Consider the following 24,816-nt stretch of genomic DNA (forward strand, 5'->3'; position numbering starts at 1 on the left):
AGCTACCACCTAAACCTTCTGTGACCCATCCAGAACCCACAATGTCGGTTCCAAGATCGGGACGTGGGTCCCAGATGGTGCCCCGTCTCTGTGAAAGAAGACAAAAATAATTTACATTGCTTCTGCATGACCATATATGCATGTGTTTTGTTAGAATTGCTGTGTGGACACCGTGAGATGGGTTTAGGGCCTAAGAGTAATGGCAAGCAGGTGGTTGCAGAAGGGCGACAACTGGGGAGAAACAGATGTCTGAGAATGACCTGAGAGGGTCACGGGGCCATAGAATGGGGGACAACACCTGAGGGTGACCTGGGGGGGGTCACCTAAGTCCTAAATGTGTGAGAAACAGCCTACAGAAGAGTGTGTTTTATGTTATCCATGGAAAAGTGCAGCTGTTAAGACTTTGACACAGTAGAGGGATATAAGGTGGAGGACTGCCCTCCACTCGTCTGTCGCACTCTGCAGGAACTTGTTACTGTATGACTGTCTGACCATCTTTGCAAAGAATAAAAGCTTTCTTTTTAATTATAACTGAGAGTGAACCTGTCTCTTACGCTGATGAGAGTTGATTTAATTTTGCCCCAACAATTTGGTGTCAGACTTGGGATTCCTTGGATGTGTCAAATGGATGTGGGTGGCAGAGTGCCATGATCAAGAAGATTCGGGGGGGGGGGGGGGGGGGGGGGTACTATACTATCTGAGAATACTACGGCACGGTTAATACATTTCTAGGGGGGAATTGAAACTGCTGCAACTGGCGTGATCACAAATTTAGTTAGAAATTGAGATCAAGGCGATCCAGATATTTCGAAGCAATAAGTTGAGATCACGCGCAAGTGGTTAGGGGAATTGAGACTGTGCGGGTATTGCCTCTCCAGCTTGGGCAGGAAAGTCAGATCTGTTAGAGACCTAGAGTCAATAGAGTATCGAATTTTAGAAACCATGCCGTGTTTTTACTACCAAGACGCAGTTTCCGAGCGTGAGTTATTCCATAACGGACGCAAACAATTCTGTCGCTGAAGAAATGAAATGTAAAAAAAGGAATTATGATCCATGTTACAACGTTATTGCTTCGTTGGACTAAACGTGCTTCATGAGATGTCATTCAGTGGACCCTTACCTTCCTAACTAAACCAGGATTTACAGCTGTGGATGTGTTTATGACTCGTTATTACGACAGATCTGGTATGTACAGCGTTTCTAATGTTCATGTTTGTATGTGTACTGCTTACACAAATGTAGCAAATACAGTCTTTATAAGCTTTCCATTGAAAAACAGCGATCTGTCGTCGATGCTTGAGGCTTAGATCTTTATAATGATACATTGATTGTCAAGATTAAATTTGTCCCGTTTCATTTAATCTATTCATAAACACTGACACGTGCGAGTTGAGTGGCTTTGAGGACGAGGGCATCGGGGTGCAGGCTAAGAGGTTAAAGAGGTGTGTGAACTTGCAAGCACGATGTCAGACACTGTAAACCACTCTGGTCCCCTCCCTGCTTACCAAGATGTAACGAGATGCATAGTAGATTGTCATCACTCAATGGCTGGACGTCTAAGTGGTGCCCACAGAATAACATAGGTTTCATAGGTATAACTCGTTTGAAGTAATGGTGCTTCATATAACATTATCCAGAGAAACAAATGTTAATGATAAATCCCCTGTTATGTTTGTACTGGCTACTGTATACAGGCCACCAGGGCACCATACAGACTTTATTAAAAAGTTTGGTGATTTTACATCCGAGTTAGTTCTGGCTGCAGATAAAGTTTTAATAGTTGGTGATTTTAATACCCATGTTGATAATGAAAAAGATGCATTGGGATCAGCATTTATAGACATTCTGAACTCTATTGGGATTAGACAACACGTCTCAGGACCTACTGATTTTCGAAATCATACTCTAGATTTAATACTGTCACATGGGATTGATGTTGATAGTCTTGAAATTATGCAGCCAAGTGATGATATCTCAGATCATTATTTAGTTTTGTGCAAACTTCATATAGCCAAAATTGTAAATTCTACTTCTTGTTACAAGGATGGTAGAACCATCACTTCTACCACAAAAGACTGCTTTTTAAGTTATCTTCCTGATGTATCCAAATTCCTTAGCATATCCAAAACCTCAGAACAACTTGATGATGTAACAAAAACTATGGACTCTCTCTTTTCTAGCACTTTAAATACAGTTGCTCCTTTATACTTGAGGAAGGTTAAGGAAAACAGTTTGACACCATGGTATAATGAGCATACTCGCACACTAAAGAGAGCAGCCCGAAAAATGGCGCACAGCTGGAGGAAAATATTGTATTTCGTATTGTTTGGCGGGAAAGTAACCTATCATACAGAAAAGCATTAAAAACTGCTAGATCCGATTACTTTTCTTCACTTTTAGAAGAAAACGAACATAACCCCAGGTATTTATTCAATACAGTGGCTAAATTAGCGAAAAATAAAGCCTCAACAAGTGTTGACATTTCCCAACCCCACAGCAGTAATGACTTTATGAACTACTTTACTTCTAAAATCGATACTATCAGAGATGAAATTGAAACCATTCAGCCGTCAGCTACAGTATCGCATCAGACAGTGCACTATAGACCCCCTGAAGAACAGTTCCACTCATTATCTACTATAGGAGAGGAAGAATTGTATAATCTTGTTAAATCATCTAAACCAACAACATGTATGTTAGACCCTATACCATCTAAGCTCCTAAAAGAGGTGCTTCCAGAAGTCATAGATCCTCTTCTGACTATTATAAATTCCTCATTGTCATTTGGATATGTCCCCAAAACCTTTAAACTGGCTGTTATTAAGCCTCTCATCAAAAAACCACAACTTGACCCCAAAGAACTAGTTAATTATAGACCAATCTCGAATCTCCCTTTTCTGTCCAAGATACTAGAAAAGGTGGTATCCTAACAATTATATTCCTTCTTAGAGAAAAATGGTATATGTGAGGATTTCCAGTCAGGATTTAGACCGTATCATAGTACTGAGACTGCTCTCCTTAGAGTTACAAATGATCTGCTCTTATCATCTGATCAAGGGTGTATCTCTCTATTAGTTTTATTGGATCTGAGTGCTGCGTTTGACACAATTGACCACAACATTCTTTTGCATAGACTTGAACACTTTGTTGGCATTAATGGAAGTGCATTAGCATGGTTTAAATCGTACTTTTATGACCGCCATCAGTTCGTAGCAGTGAATGAAGATGTATCATATCGATCACAAGTGCAGTATGGAGTATCTCAAGGCTCAGTACTAGGGCCGCTACTCTTCAAGCTTTATGTGTGACACTTGGGAGATCTCCTCAGGAAACATGGTGTTAGCTTTCACTGTTATGCTGATGATACTCAGCTCTATATTTCTTCGTGGCCCGGTAAAACACACCAATTTGAAAAACTAATGGAATGCATAGTCGGTATAAAAAACTGGATGACGAGTAATTTCTTACTTCTTATTTAAATTACGGCCTATGCTCTCAATGTCAAATGCAGAAATGTTAATCCATGCATTTATGACCTCAAGGTTAGATTATTGTTGTAACAAGGAGTCGGAGGCGTTCGGATCCATATGCAGCATTTTTTTAAACAGAATGGTCATATAGGCAGAGATCAGGAATGGCGTCAGGTGTGTCAGGGATAACCAGAATCGTAATCAGAAACAAGCAGGGATCGGGACAGGCAGCAGAGAATCAAAGTCGCAGTAAACAGTCCAAAGGTCAAAACACAGGAATAATAAACACAGGGAAAACGCTCGGAAATGTCAGACTGGTGAGTGTGCAGCTTTTATGTGTGTGTGTAAATGAGGTGCAGGTGTGGCAAGGAAATGGTCTGATGAATGAGGTGCAGGTGTGGCAGGGTGATTGTGATGCAGTGACTCATGGGTAATGTAGTTCGGGTATAGTGTAACAGTTTGAGAGGTGCTAGTGTCCAAGTGACAACTGGTGGTGAATAGGTGGAATGGTCCTGACTGGAGTGCCCTCTACTGAAGCTCATGGGCACTCCATCTAATGATCGTGACATAGCCCCCCCCCCCCCTCAAAGGAGCGGCTTCCAGACGCTCAAAACAATCTAGGAGGGCAGTGGAGCAGAGGCGGAACAGGGGGAGGGATGGAGGGCCAGGTTCATGAAGAAGTGCCGTGGTCGGAGACCGGGGCAGAGCAGGCAGAACTGGAGCCCTTCCTGGGCCTAACTCAGGAAAACAGGAGCCCCTTCTGGACCTGATATAGGAGACAGGGGCCTGCCATGGGCTTAACTCGGGAACAGGAGCCCGCCATGGCCCTAACTCGGGAACAAGGGTCCACCAAGGCAGAGCAGGTGGCGTGGGAGCCCACCAGAGTGGAGCAGGTGGAGGTGGAGGTGGAGCTGGAGCCCACCAGGGAGGAGTAGAGGACCACCACAGCCGAGAAGATGGGACAGAAGCCCACCAGGGCGGAGCAGAGGACCACCACAGCCGAGAAGACGGGACAGAAGCCCACCAGGGCGGTGCAGAGGACCACCACAGCCGAGCAGACGGGATAGAAGCCCACCAGGGCGGAGCAGAGGACCACCACAGCCGAGCAGATGGGACAGAAGCCCACCAGGGCGAAGCAGAGGACCACCACAATGGAGTCGATGGCACCGGACCGCAAGTCTGCTCAGGTGGGACTGAAACAGAGAACATTGACAGGTTAATAGCGGCCTCTGTGGCCGTGATGAGATGGTAGCTGGCCTCCGTGGCCATTACAGGGCAGGCAGTTAGTTCATGGAGGGCCTCCGTGGCCATGACAGGACAGACAGAAAGTTGGTGGATGGTCTCCGTAGCCCAGACCGGAATGAATGAGAGCTCATTGACGGCCTCCCTGGCCATGACAGGATAGGACGAGAGCTCTGAGATGTGACGAGGCTCTGGGAGTTCGGCTGAGATGTGACGAGGCTCTGGTAGATCTGTGGTGATTTGATTGGGTTCATGAAGATCAGCTGTGACTTGACTGTGCCCATGAAGATCGTTGGGGACTTGACTGTGTTCATGAAGATCAACTGTGACTTGACTTGACTTGGTTCCTGAGGATCGACTGTGACTTGACTTGGTTCCTGAGGATCAACTGTGACTTGACTTAGTTCACAGAGGTTAATGGTGACTTGACTTTGCTCATGAAGATCGTTGGTGACTTGACTTTGCTCATGAAGATCGTTGGTGACTTGACTTGGTTCCTGAGGATCAACTGTGACTTGACTTAGTTCACAGAGGTTAATTGTGACTTGACTTTGCTCATGAAGATCGTTGGTGACTTGACTTTGCTCATGAAGATCGTTGGTGACTTGACTTTGCTCATGAAGATCGTTGGTGACTTGACTTTGCTCATGAAGATCGTTGGTGACTTGACTTTGCTCATGAAGATCGTTGGTGACTTGACTTTGCTCATGAAGATCGTTGGTGACTTGACTTTGCTCATGAAGATCGTTGGTGACTTGACTTTGCTCATGAAGATCGTTGATGACTTGACTTTGCTCAAGAAGATCGTTGGTGACTTGACTTGGTTCCTGAGGATCAACTGTGACTTGACTTAGTTCACGGAGGTTAATGGTGACTTGACTTTGCTCATGAAGATCGTTGGTGACTTGACTTTGCTCATGAAGATCGTTGGTGACTTGACTTGGTTCCTGAGGATCAACTGTGACTTGACTTAGTTCACGGAGGTTAATGGTGACTTGACTTTGCTCATGAAGATCATTGGTGACTTGACTTTGCTCATGAAGATCGTTGAAGACTTGACTTTGCTCATGAAGATCGTTGGTGACCTGACTTTGCTCATGAAGATCGTTGGTGACTTGACTTTGCTCATGAAGATCGTTGGTGACTTGACTTTTCTCATGAAGATCTTTGGTGACTTGACTTTGCTCATGAAGATCGTTGGTGACTTGACTTTGCTCATGAAGATCGTTGGTGACTTGACTTTGCTCATGAAGATCGTTGGTGACTTGACTTTGCTCATGAAGATCGTTGATGACTTGACTTTGCTCATGAAGATCGTTGGTGACTTGACTTGGTTCCTGAGGATCAACTGTGACTTGACTTAGTTCACGGAGGTTAATGGTGACTTGACTTTGCTCATGAAGATCGTTGGTGACTTGACTTTGCTCATGAAGATCGTTGGTGACTTGACTTTGCTCAAGAAGATCGTTGGTGATTTGACTTTGCTCATGAAGATCGTTGGTGACTTGACTTTGCTCATGAAGATCGTTGGTGACTTGACTTTGCTCATGAAGATCGTTGGTGACTTGACTTTGCTCATGAAGATCGTTGGTGACTTGACTTTGCTCATGAAGATCGTTGGTGACTTGACTTGGTTCCTGAGGATCAACTGTGACTTGACTTAGTTCACGGAGGTTAATGGTGACTTGACTTTGCTCCTGAAGATCATTGGTGACTTGACTTTGCTCATGAAGATCGTTGGTGACTTGACTTTGCTCATGAAGATCGTTGGTGACTTGACTTTGCTCATGAAGATCGTCGGTGACTTGACTTTGCTCATGAAGATCGTTGGTGACTAACTCTGACTTTGGAGGGTTCATGAGCACCTGAGAGTTCACTGGAACCTGACTCGACTCTGGAGAGTTCACTGGAACCTGACTCGACTCTGGAGAGTTCACTGGAACCTGACTCGACTCTGGGGAGTTCACTGGAACCTGACTCGACTCTGGAGAGTTCACTGGAACCTGACTCGACTCTGGAGAGTTCACTGGAACCTGACTCGACTCTGGAGAGTTCACTGGAACCTGACTCGACTCTGGAGAGTTCACTGTTGTTTTACTTGACTTTTGGGTGTTAGTAGTGACTTGACCTGACTCTGGAAAGTCGATGGGGACCTGAATTGACTCTGGAAAGTCGACGGGGCTGGCGGCCATCTTGTGCAGTGTTGCTGGGTTGGTGGCCATCTTGTGCAGTGTCATTGGGCTGGTGGCCATCTTGTGCAGTGTCGTTGGGCTGGCGGCCATCTTGTGCAGTGTCACTGGGCTAGCGGCCATCTTGTGCAGTGTCGCTGGGCTGGCGGCCATCTTGTGCAGAGGCTCTGGGCTGGCGGCCATCTTGTGCAGAGGCGCTGGGCTGGCGGCCATAACAGGACAAGGCTCAGGAGTGGTGGATACTGCAAAAGTGCTGTGTTCCTCCTCCACAACACCCACAGTATATGCAGAGCTGCTCAGTTGGAGTGCCAGATCAATATAATACTACAGAGTCCAGTGAGGATCATGCAAAGGCATGAGTGAGCCAAGCGGCTCAGATAGGCCACCACGAAAAAATATCATCAGGCACATCTCGTCCATGATAGATAAATGGGCAAACTCAATAAAGTTCTTCACATAGTCCTCGATGGGCCTAATTCCCTGACGTAAACGCATAAGTTGGCTTACTGGATTCATGGCTGACCTGGACTTACTCCTTAAAGCTGCTGGATCCTGGTTTGGCGAAGTCTTCTGTAACAAGGAGTCGGAGGCGTTCGGATCCATGTGCAGCATTTATTAAACAGAATGGTCATACAGGCAGAGATCAGGAATGGCGTCAGGTGTGTCAGGGATAACCAGAATCGTAATCAGAAACAAGCAGGGATCGGGACAGGCAGCGGAGAATCAGAGTCGGAGTAAACAGTCCAAAGGTCAAAACACAGGAATAATAAACACAGGGAAAACGCTCGGAAATGTCAGACTGGCTAAACAAGACTTTGCAGTGAGTGAGAGTGAGTGTGCAGCTTTTATGTGTGTGTGTAAATGAGGTGCAGGTGTGGCAAGGAAATGGGCTGATGAATGAAGTGCAGGTGTGGCAGGGTGATTGTGATGCAGTGACTCATGGGTAATGTAGCTCGGGTGTAGTGTAACAGTTTGAGAGGTGTTAGTGTCCAAGTGACAACTGGTGGTGAATGGGTGGAATGGTCCTGACTGGAGTGCCCTCTACTGAAGCTCATGGGCACTCCATCTAATGATCGTGACAATTGTAATGCTTTATTGGGTGGTTGTTCTGCACGCTTAGCAAACAAACTACAGCAAGTTCAAAATGCAGCAGCAAGAGTTCTTACTAGAACCAGCAAGTATGACCATATTAGCCCAGTCCTGTCAACACTGCACTGGCTCCCTATCAAACATCGTATAGATTTTAAAATATTGCTTATTACTTATAAAGCCCTGAATGGTTTAGCACCTCAGTATTTGAAAGAGCTCCTTTTACATTATAATCCTCTACGTCCGCTACGTTCTCAAAACTCAGGCAATTTGATAATACCTAGAATATCAAAATGAACTGCGGGAGGCAGATCCTTTTCTTATTTGGCACCTAAACTCTGGAATAACCTACCTAACATTGTTCGGGAGGCAGACACACTCTTGCAGCTTAAATCTACATTAAAGACACTTTTAAAGACTTTTAAAGTCATCTCTTTAACCTTGCTTAAACATAACATACTAAAATCCTTTTAATATCCAAATCCAAAAAGGATTTTTAGGCTGCATTAATTAGGTAAACCGGAACCGGGAACACTTCCCATAACACCCTATGTACTTGCTACATCATTAGAAAAATTGCATCTACGCTAATATTTGTCTGTCAACGTAGCCACCAGATCCAGTCTGTATCCAGATCAGATGGTGGATCAGCACCTAGAAAGGACCTCTACTGCCCTGAAAGACAGCGGAGACCAGGACAACTAGAGCCCCAGATACAGATCCCCTGTAAAGACCTTGTCTCGGAGGAGCACCAGGACAAGACCACAGGAAACAGATGATTCTTCTGCACAATCTGACTTTGCTGTAGCCTGGAATTGAACTACTGGTTTCGTCTGGTCAGAGGAGTACTGGCCCCCCAACTGAGCCTGGTTTCTCCCAAGGTTTTTTTCTCCATTATGTCACCGATGGAGTTTCGGTTCCTTGCTGCTGTCGCCTCTGTTTTGCTTAGTTGGGGTCACTTCATCTACAGCGATATGGTTGACTTGATTGCAAATAAATGCACATACACTATTTAACTGAACAGAGATGACATCACTGAGTTCAATGATGAACTGCCTTTAACCCTATCAAGTCGATTAACGCGGATACGCGTTTTGAGTCATTTTCTCCTGATAACCCCGAAAAGAACTTAAATTACACTTTCAGTTTTAATCGTACAGATAAGAGCAATACATCAATCGAATCTGTAAAAGGTCTACTTTTTTTTGGATACAGACATAATAACAACAAAACTTTGTGCACTTATAAAATAAAGATAACAAACAAGGTGCGCTGTCTGCAGCCTTTGTCTGCGCTGATCTATCATTTTGCATTATTGACACAGTGTTTTCCTAATGAATGTTGTTCAGTTGCTTTGACGCAATGTATTTTGTTTAAAGCGCTATATAAATAAAGGTGAATTGACTTGACTTGACCCTGGCCACCAGCCGAAGTAGTCCTCTCACAAGAAGAGGAGCTAGAACGGGGTGTGGGAGAGGGGACTCTGTACCTTTAAGGTAATCGAGTCTCGATCTTAACGGCGAGATGGTCATGTCACCGCAATGAGAACATAGAGTCATCCACGAATGCAGTGTCAGTGTGCTGAAGCCCAGACACGTGACACAGCGATCGTGACCGTCACGAGGAGAGGTATATCAACCGCACCCAGAAACGCACGGGCAAAATTATGTCTTTAAAAAGACACAAAATCAACCTGTAACTCTTTTGTGAGAGAAAAAGCTCTTTCAGTGGCGCTGAAGCGCTCGGGGAACGAGGGAGCTGACTGCAGGAGACCCAGACGAACCGCTGAATCGTGCCATCACACCAACAACAGCTGACTAGCTTGTAAACACTCTGGTGAAAGCAGCAAGCGATGTGCTCGGCTCTCAAAAGTGATTGGGCTCTTGGGCGAGATCCCATTCGTCAGACTCTTTCTGACATAACATAGAACGTGACAGACTGAAAGGCAACTACAGTTTTACTATAATAAAACCATGGTTATTTTTCGTAAGGGGTTGTTTACGTTCTAAGTTACAACGCCTGCACAGCAGAGTTTCACGTGAACAGTTCATGAGCAGTGTTAGTGCACATACATGTAATGTTTGTAAATGTTTATACTTGACACTCATTTCCACTTATATAAGTAGTTAGACCTTGATTGTGATATTGTCTGTTATATTTATCTCCATTGAACAGCCATTTTCAAATAAGCTTGAGTTTGTTGTTTTTATACATTTATATTAATATTTATGTTTGTATTTTATAGTTTCAGAACCACACATGTATGCACATCTAATAAAGACAATTTGGATTATTCGAAGGAGACATAATTGTCCTGACGGGCAAACTGTAGCCTTAACCCAAACCCGGACTAGCAAAAGAGTGCAGATTATCAAGATTTTTCATGGTCCTTTGAGCCAGATGGTGAATTGTTACAGAGATGTCTCAACCCGAGAAGCAAGTGCCCGTTGTGCATCCACGAAGATGGATTAACCCACCAGCTCATCTAGTGGACTACGAGTTTGGTGAGCCATTGCAGTCACCAAGTACAGTAGGACATACCAGATCGAGTTCTCCTGTCAGCCAAGATTTCGAACGTGATAAATGGACACTGAGAGATGAATGGCCAAGTGCATCTGATGAGTGAGAAGAAAATGAAGTAGAGCTTACAGCCATGTGACAAGAGACTACACAAGACAATGCAGTCCTGTGATGACATGCCAACCAGCTTCCAGAGATTATTTTAGCATTACAGCAGATGCACCATCAGAATTTATGGAGTCAAATCAATGGCAATTTTATCCAAGTGCAAAACTGATGCTGGCGCGCGTGCTAAATCGCTTCCGCGAGAGGAAAACTAAATCGGACGTGAGGAAATGGGAGCCTGCGAGCTCATTTCAAATTCTCGCGCGCGACATGTACTCTGTGCGCAATACAAGCCCTCGCACGCGTATGGTCATTCCCCACATCCTCACGCTCGATCATCTTACCTCTGCTCGCGAGAACAATTTTATTTTTATCAGTCGTGGGGCGGGGCTTGCTGTTTTAGTTGTTATCTCAACTGTCATTGGTTATTCCCCTTTTCCTGAAGTCAGTATTGGACGCCAAAGTCAATGTAGAATGAAATATAAAATATAAAATATTATGCATGAAAGTATACTGTAGTCTTAAATATTAAGATACACAGGATTGTGCAAGAGCCGAATGTGAAACAGGTTGACTCTGTATGACGTTCGGGACCCAGTGAAAGAGAGATCCATTTGCAGGTATGTTTTATTTAGGGTAATCAAAATCGTAATCAAACAAGCCAGGGTCAAAACCAGAAATCAATCCAAACAAACAAAACAAAGGAAGAACAGGAAAGGGAACAGGAACTAGGAATACGAGGAACTTGGAAGACGAGAATACTGGGTAATGGAAGGAAAGGAAGGAAAGGACTCCAGGAAGACAAACAGGAAAATACGGGTAGATATAGGGAGGCTAATGACTAATAAGTGAAGACACCTGGTGCAATTAACAGGAGTGCAATTACTGTGATGAAGGGACAAGGCTAGTGGGAATTGTAGTGCCTACGGTGAGGTGCCTAAGGGGAAGCGAGCCCACTAGTGGACACCCAGGGAAACAGAGACCAGACAGCGTGACATTACCCCCTCCTCCACGGAGCAGCTACCAGATGCTCCACCGGAACCCAAGAAGAGACCAAAGACACAAAGAGACCAGGAGGGAGGTGGAGTGGCGGAGGTTTGGCTGAGGGACGGAGGCCCAGGTCCTTAGAGGGAAACAGAGAGAAAGACAAAGACAAGGAACCCAGGGGGGAGGTGGACCGGCGGAGGATCAGGGGGAGGGACGGAGGGCCAGGTCCACAGGTGGAAACAGACAGAAGAGAAACAAAAATAAAAACAAAACAACAACAAACACAAGTCCAGGAAGGACATAACTTGAAGCCCACCAGGGCAGAGCAGAAGACCACCACATCCGTGTGGTCAAGACAGAAGCCCACCAAGGCGGTGCAGAAGACCACCACATACGTGCTGTCGAGACAGAAGCCCACCAGGGCAGCGCAGAAGACCACCACAGTGGGATCGAATTAACAGGAGAGCAAGTCTGGTTAGGCAAGTCTGAAACAGAGAACATGAACAAGTTAAGGGTAGCCTCTGTGGCCACGACAGGATCAGTCGAGCGCTCAGAGAGTTCGGCTGAGCCGTGACGAGGCTCTGGAAGTTCCGCAGAGGCGAGGAGAGACTCTGGTAGTTCAGCCGAGATGAGGAGAGGCTCTAGTAGTTCAGCAGAGACGTGGAGAGGCTCTGGTAGTTCAGCAGAGACGTGGGGAGGCTCTGGTAGTTCCACAGAGACGTGGAGAGACTCTGGTAATCCCATGGTGTTTAGACTGGATTCCAGAAGATCAATGCTGACTTGACTCTGCTCATGAAGATCATTGGTAGCCTGACTCTGCTCATTAAGATCATTGGTACCCTGACTCTGCTCATTAAGATCATTGGTGACTTGCATTTGTTCATGAAGATCATTGGTGACTTGCCTTTACCCATGAAGATAGTCGGTGACTTGACCTTGCCCATGAAGAACACTGGTGACTTGACATTGTCCATGAAGATCAATGGTGACTTGACTTTGTTCATGAAGAATACTGGTGACTGGACCTTGCCCATGAAGATCATTGGTGACTTGCCTTGGTTCGTGAAGAATACTGGTGACTGGACTTTGCCCTTGAAGATCATTGGTGACTTGCCTTTGTCCATGAATTTCACCGGTGACTTGGCTTGACTCCGGAGTGTCAACGGTGACTAGCCCTGACTCTGGAAGGTCAACGGTGACTAGCCCTGACTCTGGAAGTCATCGGTGGCTAGCCCTGACTCTGGCGGGTCACCGAGCAACAGCCCTGACTCTGGAGGGTAACCGAGCACCTGACTCGACTCTGGAGGGTCCACGAGCACCTGACTCGACTCTGGAGGGTCCACGGGAACCTGACTCGATTCTGGAGGGTTCATGGGAACATGACTCGACTCTGGAGGGTCCATGGGAACCTGAATCAACTCTGGAGGGTCCACGGGAACCTGACTCGACTCTGGAGGGTCCATGGGAACCTGACTCGACTCTGGATGGTCCACGGGAACCTGACTCGACTCTGGAGGGTCAACGAGAACCTGACTCAACTCTGGAAGGTCCATGAGCACCTGACTCGACTCTGGAGGGTCAACTTTGGCTGTCATTCTGTGCAGAGGCGCTGGACAAGCAGCCATCTTGTGCCATAACTCTGGACCGGCGGCCATTTTGGGCAGTGGTGCTGGGCTGGCGGCCATCTTGGGCAGTGGCGCTGGGCCGGCAGCCATCTTGGGTAGTGGCGATGGGCCGGCGGCCATCTTGGGTAGTGGTGCTGGGCTGGCGGCCATCTTGCATCGTGGAGCTGGGCTGGCAGCCACCTTGTGCTGTGGCGCTCGGCTGGCGGCCATCTTGCATCGTGGCACTGGCCTGGCGACCACCTTGTGCTGTGGCGCTGGGCTGGCGGCCATTTTGCATCGTGGCGCTGAGCTGGTGACCACCTTGTGCTGTGGCGCTGGGCTGGCGTCCATCTTGCCTTGTGGCGCTGGGCTGGTGTCCATCTTGTGCAGTGGCGCTGGGCTGGCGGCCATCCTGGGCAGCGGCGCTGGGCCGGTGGCCATTCTGCGCAGCGGCGCTGGGCTGGCGTCCATCTTGTGCAGCGGCGCTGGCTCGACAGATGTGCGCCACCTCTCCCCTCTCCGTCCACAATGGTGAGACAGCGGCCCCGATCCGTCGCTCACGAGCCCAGGGTCGAAGGGGGGCCATGGTGGAGAGCGATACCGGACCTCCTCTCAACCACTCACTCCTCTGCGACCTCCCCTGGTCCCACGAAACACGACCAGGCGGGTTCCCTCAAAACCACTCCTTCTATCCCGCTCGGTGGCTGGGGAGGAAACATCAAAAACCATACCGCTGGATCTTATGGGATGGAGTCCTTCTGTGACGTACGGGACCCAGTGAAACACAGGAAAAGAGAGATCCATTTGCAGGTATGTTTTATTTAGGGTAATCCAAATCGTAATCCAACAAGCCAGGGTCAAAACCAGAAATCAATCCAAACAAACAAAACAAAGGAGGAACACGAAAGGGAACAGGAAAGGGAACAGGAACAGGAACGGGAACAGGAACAGGAACTCGGAATACGAGGAACTCGGAAGATGAGAATACTGGGTAACGGAAGGAAAGGAAGGAAAGGACTCCATGAAGACAAACAGGAAAAGACTGGTAGATATAGGGAGGCTAATGACTAATAAGTGAAGACACCTGGTCCAATTAACAGGAGTGAAATTACTGTGATGAAGGGACAAGGCTAGTGGGAATTGTAGTGCCTACAGTGAGGTGCCTAAGGGGAAGTGACCCCACTAGTGGACAACCAGGGAAACAGAGACCAGACAGCGTGACACTCTGTCAGTATGTCAATGTGAGGTAGAGAATGAAGAATATCTTACTGATTAAGTGAATATTAAGTTGAGACGTGTAGATATTAAGAGGCTGGTTTTGAGTTTGATGGAGTCTGATGGCCTGGGGGAAGAAACTCCTGAGTCTCCCAGTTTTTGCCATCAGGCTACAGAAGTGCTTACCAGATGGCAGCAAAGTGAAAAACTGATAACTGTGGTGAATGGAGTCCTTGATGATTTTTAACAGCTCTGCTTTTGCAGCGTTTGAGATAAATACCCTGCAGAGTGTTTGCTCTCCCCTCTTTTTGGAATCTTGACTGGAGCTGTTCCCATACCAAACTGAGATGATGACGTAGACTGGGACATGTTTCGGGCAAGTTCATCTGATGTCAGCTAGTTCACAGATGTAGCATTAAGCTTTGTAAACATGCTAGCCAAGCAAGCAACAGAAACAATAACTATTAGCTCCTTCTCTAATCAGAAACCATGGGTGGCCAGAACAATCCGTACAGCAGTAAACAAATGCACTGCTGCATACAATTCCGGTCTTTTTTCAGGAAACATGAGCAAGTACAAAGCATTGTGCTATGCTCTTTGACATGCAGTAAGAGCCGCCAAACTCCGATACTGGGAAAAAGTAGAGTCTAATTTTCAGCTCAATGTCTCCAGATGCATGTGGCATTGCCTAAGGTCCATCTGTGCCTTTGGAATTAAATCCTCTGCAGAGGTGAGAGCAGATCAGCCGTTGGCTGGTGAGCTAAACTCTTTCTACGGCTGCTTTGAAAACAATCTAAGCAGCACAAGTCTGCTGATCAGCGCGTCAGGAAGCAGCAGTCAAAGGAGTGTTAATCATGTAATCACTGTGTCGAAGGACGAGGTTCGGAGGGCCCTAAAGTGATTGAACGTCAAAAAAAAGAAAAAAAAAACAATAACAACAAAACTAACTAACTAATACTAGAACTTACCTTTTCTTTTCTTGTCTATCATATTCTTAAAAAACACACAAACAAAAAACAAAACAAAAAAAAACCTACGTTTTCTGTACTAGACTAAGTGAGGCTTGTCATGGCACTTGTATTCTGTTGTTGCTCTCTTGTTGGTCCGATTGCTTCTTTTGTTCTCATTTGTAAGTCGCTTTGGATAAACGTGTCTGCTTAATGAATGTTAATGTAAATGTAAATGTGATGCATGCAAAATACATCGTTTTGGTCTTTACAAAGTCTCCATCCACAAACAGACCTACATCGCCTGCAGATACAAGGTATTTCATTGCACTTTAACAAGTAATCTGAACGGCCTGTATATGTGTAATATTTTAAATGAGCCCTCACTGATTGAGTTTAATACCACAGTTATGTTAGAAGTCATCTCTATCTCCAAGTTTACTTAATGTGTTTCTAGTCAAATATTTAAGGCAGTGGTTCTCAACCCACGGCCGTCACAAATTCAATTGCGGCCCACCATGCTGAACACAACTAAAAAATGTTTTTTTCAGTTTTACAATTATTATTAATTTTTTTTAATTAATTTAAAAATGTACTAAAGAAATATAAGCTTTAGCCTAATGTTTTTTTATGTAATTTTTTTTTCATATATTATTTTCAGATATGAGCAGACCTACTCACATCAAGGTTTTGCATTTAACGAGCACTTACTGTACATAATTAATTCAAATAGTCATCAACAAGCATTAGTTAAGGTAAAATTGAGCATCAGAATGGACAAATTTGTTTTTAAGGAAAAAAAAAAGAAATGTGGAAAATGCCAGCGAATTAACAAATACAAACAAGAATAGTCACAGTATCAGTAGTGAAGGAGAGTGCTGGATTTTCGGTTTGCCCCGAAAATCACTTGAAGAAGTTCAAGCAAATGGAAACACGCATACTACGCAGCAATCATCCTTAATTGAAGAAATGTGACAAAACGTCTCTGGAGACAATCTCATATTATTAAATTCGAAAGTGCTTTCCATATTTGGATCAACATAGGCTACATTTGTGAATGCACATTTTCTGCAATGTTGCGTGTCAAGTCATGCTCCCGTGCACGTTTAAGCCTCTGTTAAACTCTCTGTGAGTCTGCTATGGAACGCTAAGTAGGCGTGACGTAAAAATCGTCATGGGAGAGTGTGTAGGCTCTGAGCGGATGACTGCGTGTCTCCCAATTTCTATGACCGCGCGGACAGGTGTGCGTGGTCAGTAGGCTTCAAAAGCACAATTGCACATGTGCAGGCAGTGTGAAAAAACGTAAAGACAGCCAGATGGGCAATAACTCTGGGCAATTGTTTGTTCACATGTTTGTTGCAGAGTAGACCATCAGCATACGCATTCGGAAGTATAAATGGAAGAAGTCTGTGTCTGCACTGGCTGTGCAGAAATATAACACAAGCTTTACAATCGCAACTTCATTGTGCTGTTACTACTTTCAAGCCAAATTTCACAACATTGCTCAGCTCCCGACAGCATCGAGTGTTTTATTTATGGGAAGTATAATTATTTATTTATTTCAATGAATGTAATCTATTAGATACAATAATATTTAGGCTATAATATTATAAATCAGGTTGGTTTGGTGACATAATATGTAAGTTATATGCGTGCGGCCCGCTAGACCATAGTGCGGCCTGGTAAAAAAAAAATAAAAAAAACAGGTTGAGAACCACTGATTTAAGGTAAAGTATGTGATTTTTCTCTATGCATTACTGAACTACTGATATCAAGTGTTTGTGATCAAAGGTCAGCAATGCTATTTAAATTAATGCATACATACAGCATTAGTTTTCACTAATGTTGGATCCTGATCACATCAAAGAACCAAGAATCATATTTCTAATAAAGAAAAAAAAAACAGAACTCTGGGACAGAACTGAGAATCTGTGGGAAAGATTATGCTAAATGATTAATGCTAATGGAAATAGGAAATACGATAATGGAATAGGATTGAGTAAGGTGCAACAAATAAATATACAAATATTCGTACAGCTGAGTCTTTACTCATTTTCAAACAACATCTAAAAGACACATCTTTTTTGCCAGCACTTGACTAACTAATACTAGAACTTACCTTTTATTTTCTTGTCTATCATATTCTTAAAAAAACACACACACAAACAAAAAACAAAACAAAAAAAACCTACGTTTTCTGTACTAGACTAAGTGAGACTTGTCATGGCACTTGTATTCTGTTGTTGTTCTCTTGTTGGTCTGATTGCTTCTAGGAAAGATCCAAGATGGCGCCGCACATGGCTGCTTCAGTGCTTGGCTCTCCAGTGTTTGTACTGTTTTTGTTCGTTTTTCCTGTTTTTTGTTTAACAAACACGATCAGTTTCACCAGGGATGAACTGCTGAACATTCGACAGAACACACCACATGATATTTTTCCGGATTTCTATTATACAGACGTTTTACTGAACATTGTTATCGGAGGAGCAGCGGCGCTGATCAAGCGCTTCAAGACGCTCAGACGGGAAAGCGAGCAGGAGCGCTCGTCAGACTCAGGAAGCGCGGATTTTGAACGCCGTTGCCTAGCATCCATCTCGCAAATCTCCGCTCTCTACCCAACAAAACGGACGAACTCCTTCTGCTCTCTCGGACAAATAAGGATTTCTCTCACTCTGCTGCTCTGTGTTTCACGGAAACCTGGCTGAATGACGCCATACCGGACAGCGCACTCCATCTGCCGGGCTTTCAGCTGTTCAGAGCGGACCGCGAAGCAGAATCAACGGGGAAATCGCGCGGCGGCGGGACATGCTTTTACATCAATGAACGGTGGTGTACAGATGTAACTGTATTAAAGAAGATGTGCTGTCCTGATCTAGAAACGCAGTTTATCAACTGCAAGCCGTTCTATTCGCCGCGGGAGTTTCACTCGTTCATTCTGGTTAGTGTTTACATCCCTCCTCAAGCGCAAGTAAGTCTGGCTTTACAGAAACTCGCTGATCAGATCACAGACACAGAACAACAACACCCGGACTCTGTTTTAATCATTCTTGGGGACTTTAATAAAGCCAATCTCTCCCGTGAACTGCCAAAATACAGACAGCATGTTACCTGTCCCACCAGAGACAGTAATATACTGGATCACTGTTACACCACAATAAAGGATGCATATCACTCTGTTCCACGAGCAGCTTTGGGACGTTCTGATCACTGTCTGGTTCATCTTATACCGACCTACAAGCAGAAACTAAAATCTGCTAAACCTGTAGTCAAGACTGTGAAGAGATGGACCAGCGAAACAGAGCAGGATTTACAATCTTGTTTTGACATCACAGACTGGAGCGTTTTTGAAGCTGCTACCACCGATCTGGACGAACTCACAGAGACCGTAACATCCTATATTAGTTTCTGTGAGGATATATGCATTCCTACCAGGACTTATTTAACATTCAACAATGATAAGCCATGGTTTACAGTAAAACTCAGACACCTTCGTCAGGCCAAAGAGGATGCCTACAGAAATGGGGACAGGGTCTTGTACAATCAGGCCAGGAACACACTGAACAAAGAGATTAGAGCGGCTAAAAAGACCTACGCTAAAAAGTTGGAAGACCAGTTTACTTCCAACGACTCTACTTCAGTTTGGAGAGGACTGAGAGCCATCACAAACTACAAGACACCATCCCCTTGCACTGAGGCTAATCAACGACTTGCTAACGACCTGAATGAGTTTTATTGTAGATTTGAAACCCCCAACACCCACTCTGACCATCTCCCTACACAACCATTAACACCTCCTGCAATCCCCCTCTCCATACCTCCTGCTCTTCAAATCTGTGAAGATGATGTGCGCCAGGTCTTCAAGAAAAACAAAAGAAGAAAAGCACCAGGCCCAGATGGCGTTACACCAGCCTGTCTGAAAACCTGTGCTGACCAGCTGGCCCCCATCTTTTCACAGATCTTTAACAGATCTCTGGAGTTGTGTGAAGTGCCTTCCTGCTTCAAACGCTCCACCATAATCCCCATTCCAAAGAAACCCAAGATAACAGGACTTAACGACTACAGACCTGTGGCTCTAACGTCTGTCGTCATGAAGTCGTTTGAAAAACTGGTTCTGGCTTATCTGAAGGACATCACTGGACCCTTACTGGACCCCCTGCAGTTTGCGTACCGAGCAAACAGGTCCGTGGATGATGCAATCAACATGGCATTGCACTTCATCCTGCAACATCTGGACAAAACAGGGACTTATGTGAGGATCCTGTTTGTGGACTTTAGTTCGGCTTTCAACACCATCATCCCAACAACCCTCCAGACCAAACTGACCCAGCTCTCTGTTCCTAGCTCTATCTGTCAGTGGATCACCAGCTTTCTGACAGATAGGCAACAGTTAGTGAGACTGGGGAAATTCATGTCAAACAGCTGCTCCACCAACACTGGTGCCCCTCAGGGATGTGTTCTCTCCCCTCTGCTCTTCTCCCTGTACACCAACGACTGCACCTCTAAAGACCCCTCTGTCAAGCTCCTGAAGTTTGCAGACGACACTACAGTCATCGGCCTCATCCAGGACGGTGACGAGTCTGCTTACAGACAGGAGGTTGAGCAGCTGGCTGTCTGGTGCAGTCTTAACAACCTGGAGCTGAACACGCTCAAAACAGTGGAGATGACTGTGGACTTTAGGAGAAACCCCCCTGCACTTTCCCCACTCATCATCATGAACAGCACTGTGACTGCAGTGGAGTCATTCAGATTCCTGGGAACCACCATCTCTCAGGACCTGAAGTGGGACAATCACATTGGCTCCATTGTGAAAAAAGCCCAACAAAGGTTGTACTTCCTTCGCCAGCTGAGGAAGTTTAACCTGCCACAGGAGCTGCTGAAACAGTTCTACTCAGCCGTCATTGAGTCAGTCCTGTGTACTTCAATTACTGTCTGGTTTGGTTCAGCTACAAAATCAGATATCAGAAGACTACAGAGAACTGTTCGGACTGCTGAAAGGATTATTGGTGCTCCCCTGCCCACCCTCCAAGAACTGTACACATCCAGAGTGAGGAAAAGGACTCAGAAAATCACTCTGGATCCCTCACATCCAAGTCACCCCATCTTTGAACTTTTGCCATCTGGCCGGCGCCTCAGAGCCGCAAATACAAGAACAGCAAGGCACAAGAATAGTTTCTTCCCCCAGCTAATCTACCTCATGAACAGTTAAATGTTTCCCACTTAAACTTATGCAAAAATGTGCAATATCCTTATATTTATTTGTTACCCCTCCATCATAGAACATTCCTGCATCTCACTCAATCCTATCCCATTATCATTTATAGCACAATTGTTTATACACTTATTTATTTGCCAATTTGTAAATCTCCTGTAAATTGTTTTTTTTTTTTTTTTTTTTTTTTTTTGTCTGTGTGTTGTTGTCTCTGTTTACTGGAAGCTTATGTCACTAAAACAAATTCCTTGTATGCGCAAGCATACTTGGCAATAAAGCTCTTTCTGATTTTTTCTGATTTCTGATCTTCTATTGTTCTCATTTGTAAGTCGCTTTGGATAAACGTGTCTGCTAAATGAATGTTAATGTAAATGTAAATGTGATGCATGCAAAATACATCGTTTTGGTCGTTACAAAGTCTCCATCCACAAACAGACCTACATCGTCTGCAGATACATGGTATTTCATTGCACTTTAACAAGTAATCTGAACAGCCTGTATATGTGTAATATTTTAAATGAGCCCTCACTGACTGAGTTTAATACCACAGTTATGTAAGAAGTCATCACTTTCTTGTTTCTGTGGTGGTGCGTCGGTCTCGTCATGAGGAGCGCGGTCTGGAGCGCTGTATGACTGATGCATCACTTCAATTCAACTTAACTCCAAATATATGAACTGTTGGACTATAAATCAAATCTACTATTGATTTTCACTGTTGACTGACTTTGGAGAACATTTAGACTGATCATTTCTGGGCACAGATGCGACAAATTTGTCACAGGATGCGTGATATGAAAGTAGTGTCCAACCATACATGAACTAGCTGTTTTAAATACAGTATTTTATATTTAACATTAGTTTATCAGTGTGTTTGAAAGTAAATTTTTTCGATTATTGGTGATTCCATAGGCTCTTCTCTTGCGCACCTGCACAGTTTTAAACACCAAATAGTTATGCTATGACAAGAACAGAGTCTCTCTCTTGCTACACCCATGCTCGATAATATCGTCGATCTGACAGGCTGACGATATGATGATTTGAAAATTCACCATATTGCCCAACAGTAGTTTATGTAAAACAATCTGATAATGCATATACAATTTGCTCTCTAAACTCACCTTGTCTACTGGAAATGCTTCAATTTACTGATAAATCAAGGTCTGATATTATGGTTTTTATATGTTGTGCCTTTAACAAACACCATTAATCAGGTAAAACATGATTTCACAGCACATTCATCTCACTGACTCTTAATCAAAGGGAATACTTACAGAAAATGATATAGAAGAGGATGAACATAAGCACGATCACAAAGAGGACTATAATCATGACACCTTTAAATCCAGCATAATTCAGACTTTTGTCCAAGGCAGATTTAAACAGAACTGGAGGAAAGGACGAGATAAAAACCAACAATTAGTGAAATAGAAGAACAAAATAAAAAATACAGATCAATTGAACTACAAAAACTCTCACTGAACAGATGCAACATTACGACACATGCTTTGAACTGTCAGTTCAGCTGACCTTTGTGCTGATTAAATGACCATTGACATGACCCCAAAACATGCTGAGATGTGATGTAGAAGTAGCTAGCAGCATCATATTTAGTGTATCAACTAATATGATTTTTTTTTTTTCATAATTTAACGTTGTAGATAATAAGAGTGATAAAATGTTATCAATCCTATAAACATACAGAAATTCAGCACTAAATATATGTAGAATATGTTCTACTGACGAAAAGACAACAGTAACAAAAGTCACTTCCAGGAATTAATATCATGTTTTTGTGGTTGCTGTGTTTATGATTTCATGCAGGATATTGGGAATAGTACATAATTTAAATGTACACTGAACAAAATTATAAACACAACAATTTTGTTTTTGCCCCCATTTTTCATTAGCTGAACTCAAAAATCTAAGACTTTATATTGTACACAAAAATATATAAATATTATATTGTTCTCTAAAATACTGTTCACAAATCTGTCTAAATCTGTGTTAATGAGCACTTCTCCTTTGCCAAGATAATCCATCTACCTCACAAGTGTGGCTTATCGAGATGCTGATTAGACAGCATAATTATTGCATAGTTATGCCTTAGGCTGGCCACAATAAAAGACCCCTCCAAAATGTGCAGATTTTCATATACGCTGATCCAGAGCGTCCCAAACTTGTTCTATGGGTGACATGTCCGGTGAGTATACTGTCCATGCAAGAACTGGGATGTTTTCAGCTTCCAGGAATACAGATCCTTGCTTTATCATGCTGCAACATGAGGTGATGGTTGTCGATGAATGGCATAACAATGGGCCTCAGGATCTTGTCACAGTATCTCTGTGCATTCAAATTGCCATCAATAAAATGCAACTGTGTTCATTGTCCATAGCATACACCTGCCCATACCATAACTCCACCACCACCATGGGGCAGTCGATGCACAATGTAGACATCAGCAAACCCACATGACACCATACACGTTGTCTGCCATCTGCCCTGAAAACACTTCTACAAAGTGACAGACGCCATCGAATGGAAGCATTTGCCCCCTCGAGTCGGTTACGATGACAAACTGCAGTCAGGTCGAGACCCCGATGAGGATGACGAGCATGCAGACAAGTTTCCCTGAGGTGGTTTCTGACAGTTTGTGGATACATATTTTGTTTTACGCAAACCGATTGTTGCAGCAGCTGTCCGGGTGGCTGGTCTCAGATGATCTTGGAGGTGAAGATGCTGGATGTGGAGGTCCTGGGCTGGTGTGGTAACACGTGGTCTGTTGTTGTGAGGCTGGTTGGATGTACTGCCAAATTCTCTGAAACACTTTTGGAGATGGGTTATGGTAGAGAAATGAACATTTAATCCATGGGCAACAGTTCTGGTGGACATTCCTGTAGTCAGCATCCCAATAGCACGCTCCCTTAAAACTTGTGACATCTGTGGCATTGTGCTGTGTGATAAAACTGCACATTTTAGATCAGCCTTTTTTGCCTTTTTTTCTAATCAGCATCTTGATATGACACACCTGCGAGATGGATGGATTATCTCGGCAAAGGAGAAGTGCTCACAAACACAGATTTAGACAGATTTGTGAACAGTATTTTAGAGAAATAGGCCTTTTGTGTAGATCTTTGAGTTCAGCTCATGAAAAATGGGGGCCAAAACAAAAATGTTGTTTTAATAATTTTGTTCAGTGTAATTACTATTCCATGTAATTACTATTCAATGTAACTGCAATGTAGTTTTTAATGTGTCTTTTTAATGTGTTCATCATCATGCTTGTTGATTTACATTTGGTTTTATTTACCTGAATAAAAAACAGCTGAGAAAAAAACATATTCTGCCTCATGACTGTAATTTCCAATCCATGATTTAATATTGTCTGTAAAACAAAAAAATATCATGACAACAAACTATTACAGGACTGCAAACACAAGGAGAATAAATAGGGAGCAAACAAGGGACAACAGGTGGGGTAACTGAACCAATAATGAGGTAACAAGATGGACGGGGTCAAGACAATAGATATCAGAGCACATGGCACATGGAAATATGTCAAATGCCATGTGCTCACACAAAACAAAAACACAAGCACATGGCCAGCAAAACAAATAACCTGCCATATGCAAAACATGTGCAAAACAGTTTGACATGAACAAAAGACATGAACCAAAGCTAATAAGAATATTCATAAACTGCGTGTTCACACAAGACATAACAACATGAAAGCTCGCAACCAATGTAAAACACAAGCTGTGAGCTACACAACACAAGACATAACCTGACATGAAAGCACGCAGCCAGGGAGAAAAAAAAAAAAAAAAAAAAAAACACCTCTGTGCAACAACAAAAGACAACAATAAAGGCAGACATTCTTTAGAGTTTGGTAGCCCAAAATGTATTTAATTAGCCTGAATAAAAACAAACAAACAAAAAATGAAAAAGACATTGGTTGATCTTCACTGGGGAGAAAAACTTTAAATTAAATTAAAAACTTTTTTTTTCTTCAAATAACAAAGTCAAGAGAGTAGGAGTGCAGCGAATCACAAAACCCGTGGCTCGTATCATATTGCCTCATCATGTTAGATTTTGATTAACAGATCCTATAATTTTGCAGGTGATATATTTGCTAAATATATATATGGTTCTTTATTTTTAAATAACAGAACACTTTTTTGATACCACAGAAACATACTAGTAGCATATAGGGCTGTAATGTTTCACTGATTTCACAAAAGAAAG

General features: G+C 43.8%; 1 protein-coding gene across 1 annotated transcript in view; it reads right to left on the bottom strand.

Moving 5' to 3' along the window:
* The window catches only part of LOC132149782 (uncharacterized), an 80,194-nt gene that overhangs the window by 31,648 nt on the left and 23,730 nt on the right, over positions 1 to 24,816 (bottom strand). The window contains exons 8-9 of the mRNA XM_059559181.1: positions 23,882 to 23,956; positions 21,846 to 21,959 (exon numbers count right to left, since the gene is read on the bottom strand). Coding sequence (XP_059415164.1) covers positions 21,846 to 21,959; positions 23,882 to 23,956 — 189 coding nt within the window. The remainder of the gene's footprint in view (positions 1 to 21,845; positions 21,960 to 23,881; positions 23,957 to 24,816) is intronic.

The sequence above is a fragment of the Carassius carassius genome, chromosome 9 (genome assembly GCF_963082965.1).
Source record: "Carassius carassius chromosome 9, fCarCar2.1, whole genome shotgun sequence".
Taxonomy (NCBI): Eukaryota; Metazoa; Chordata; class Actinopteri; order Cypriniformes; family Cyprinidae; genus Carassius; species Carassius carassius.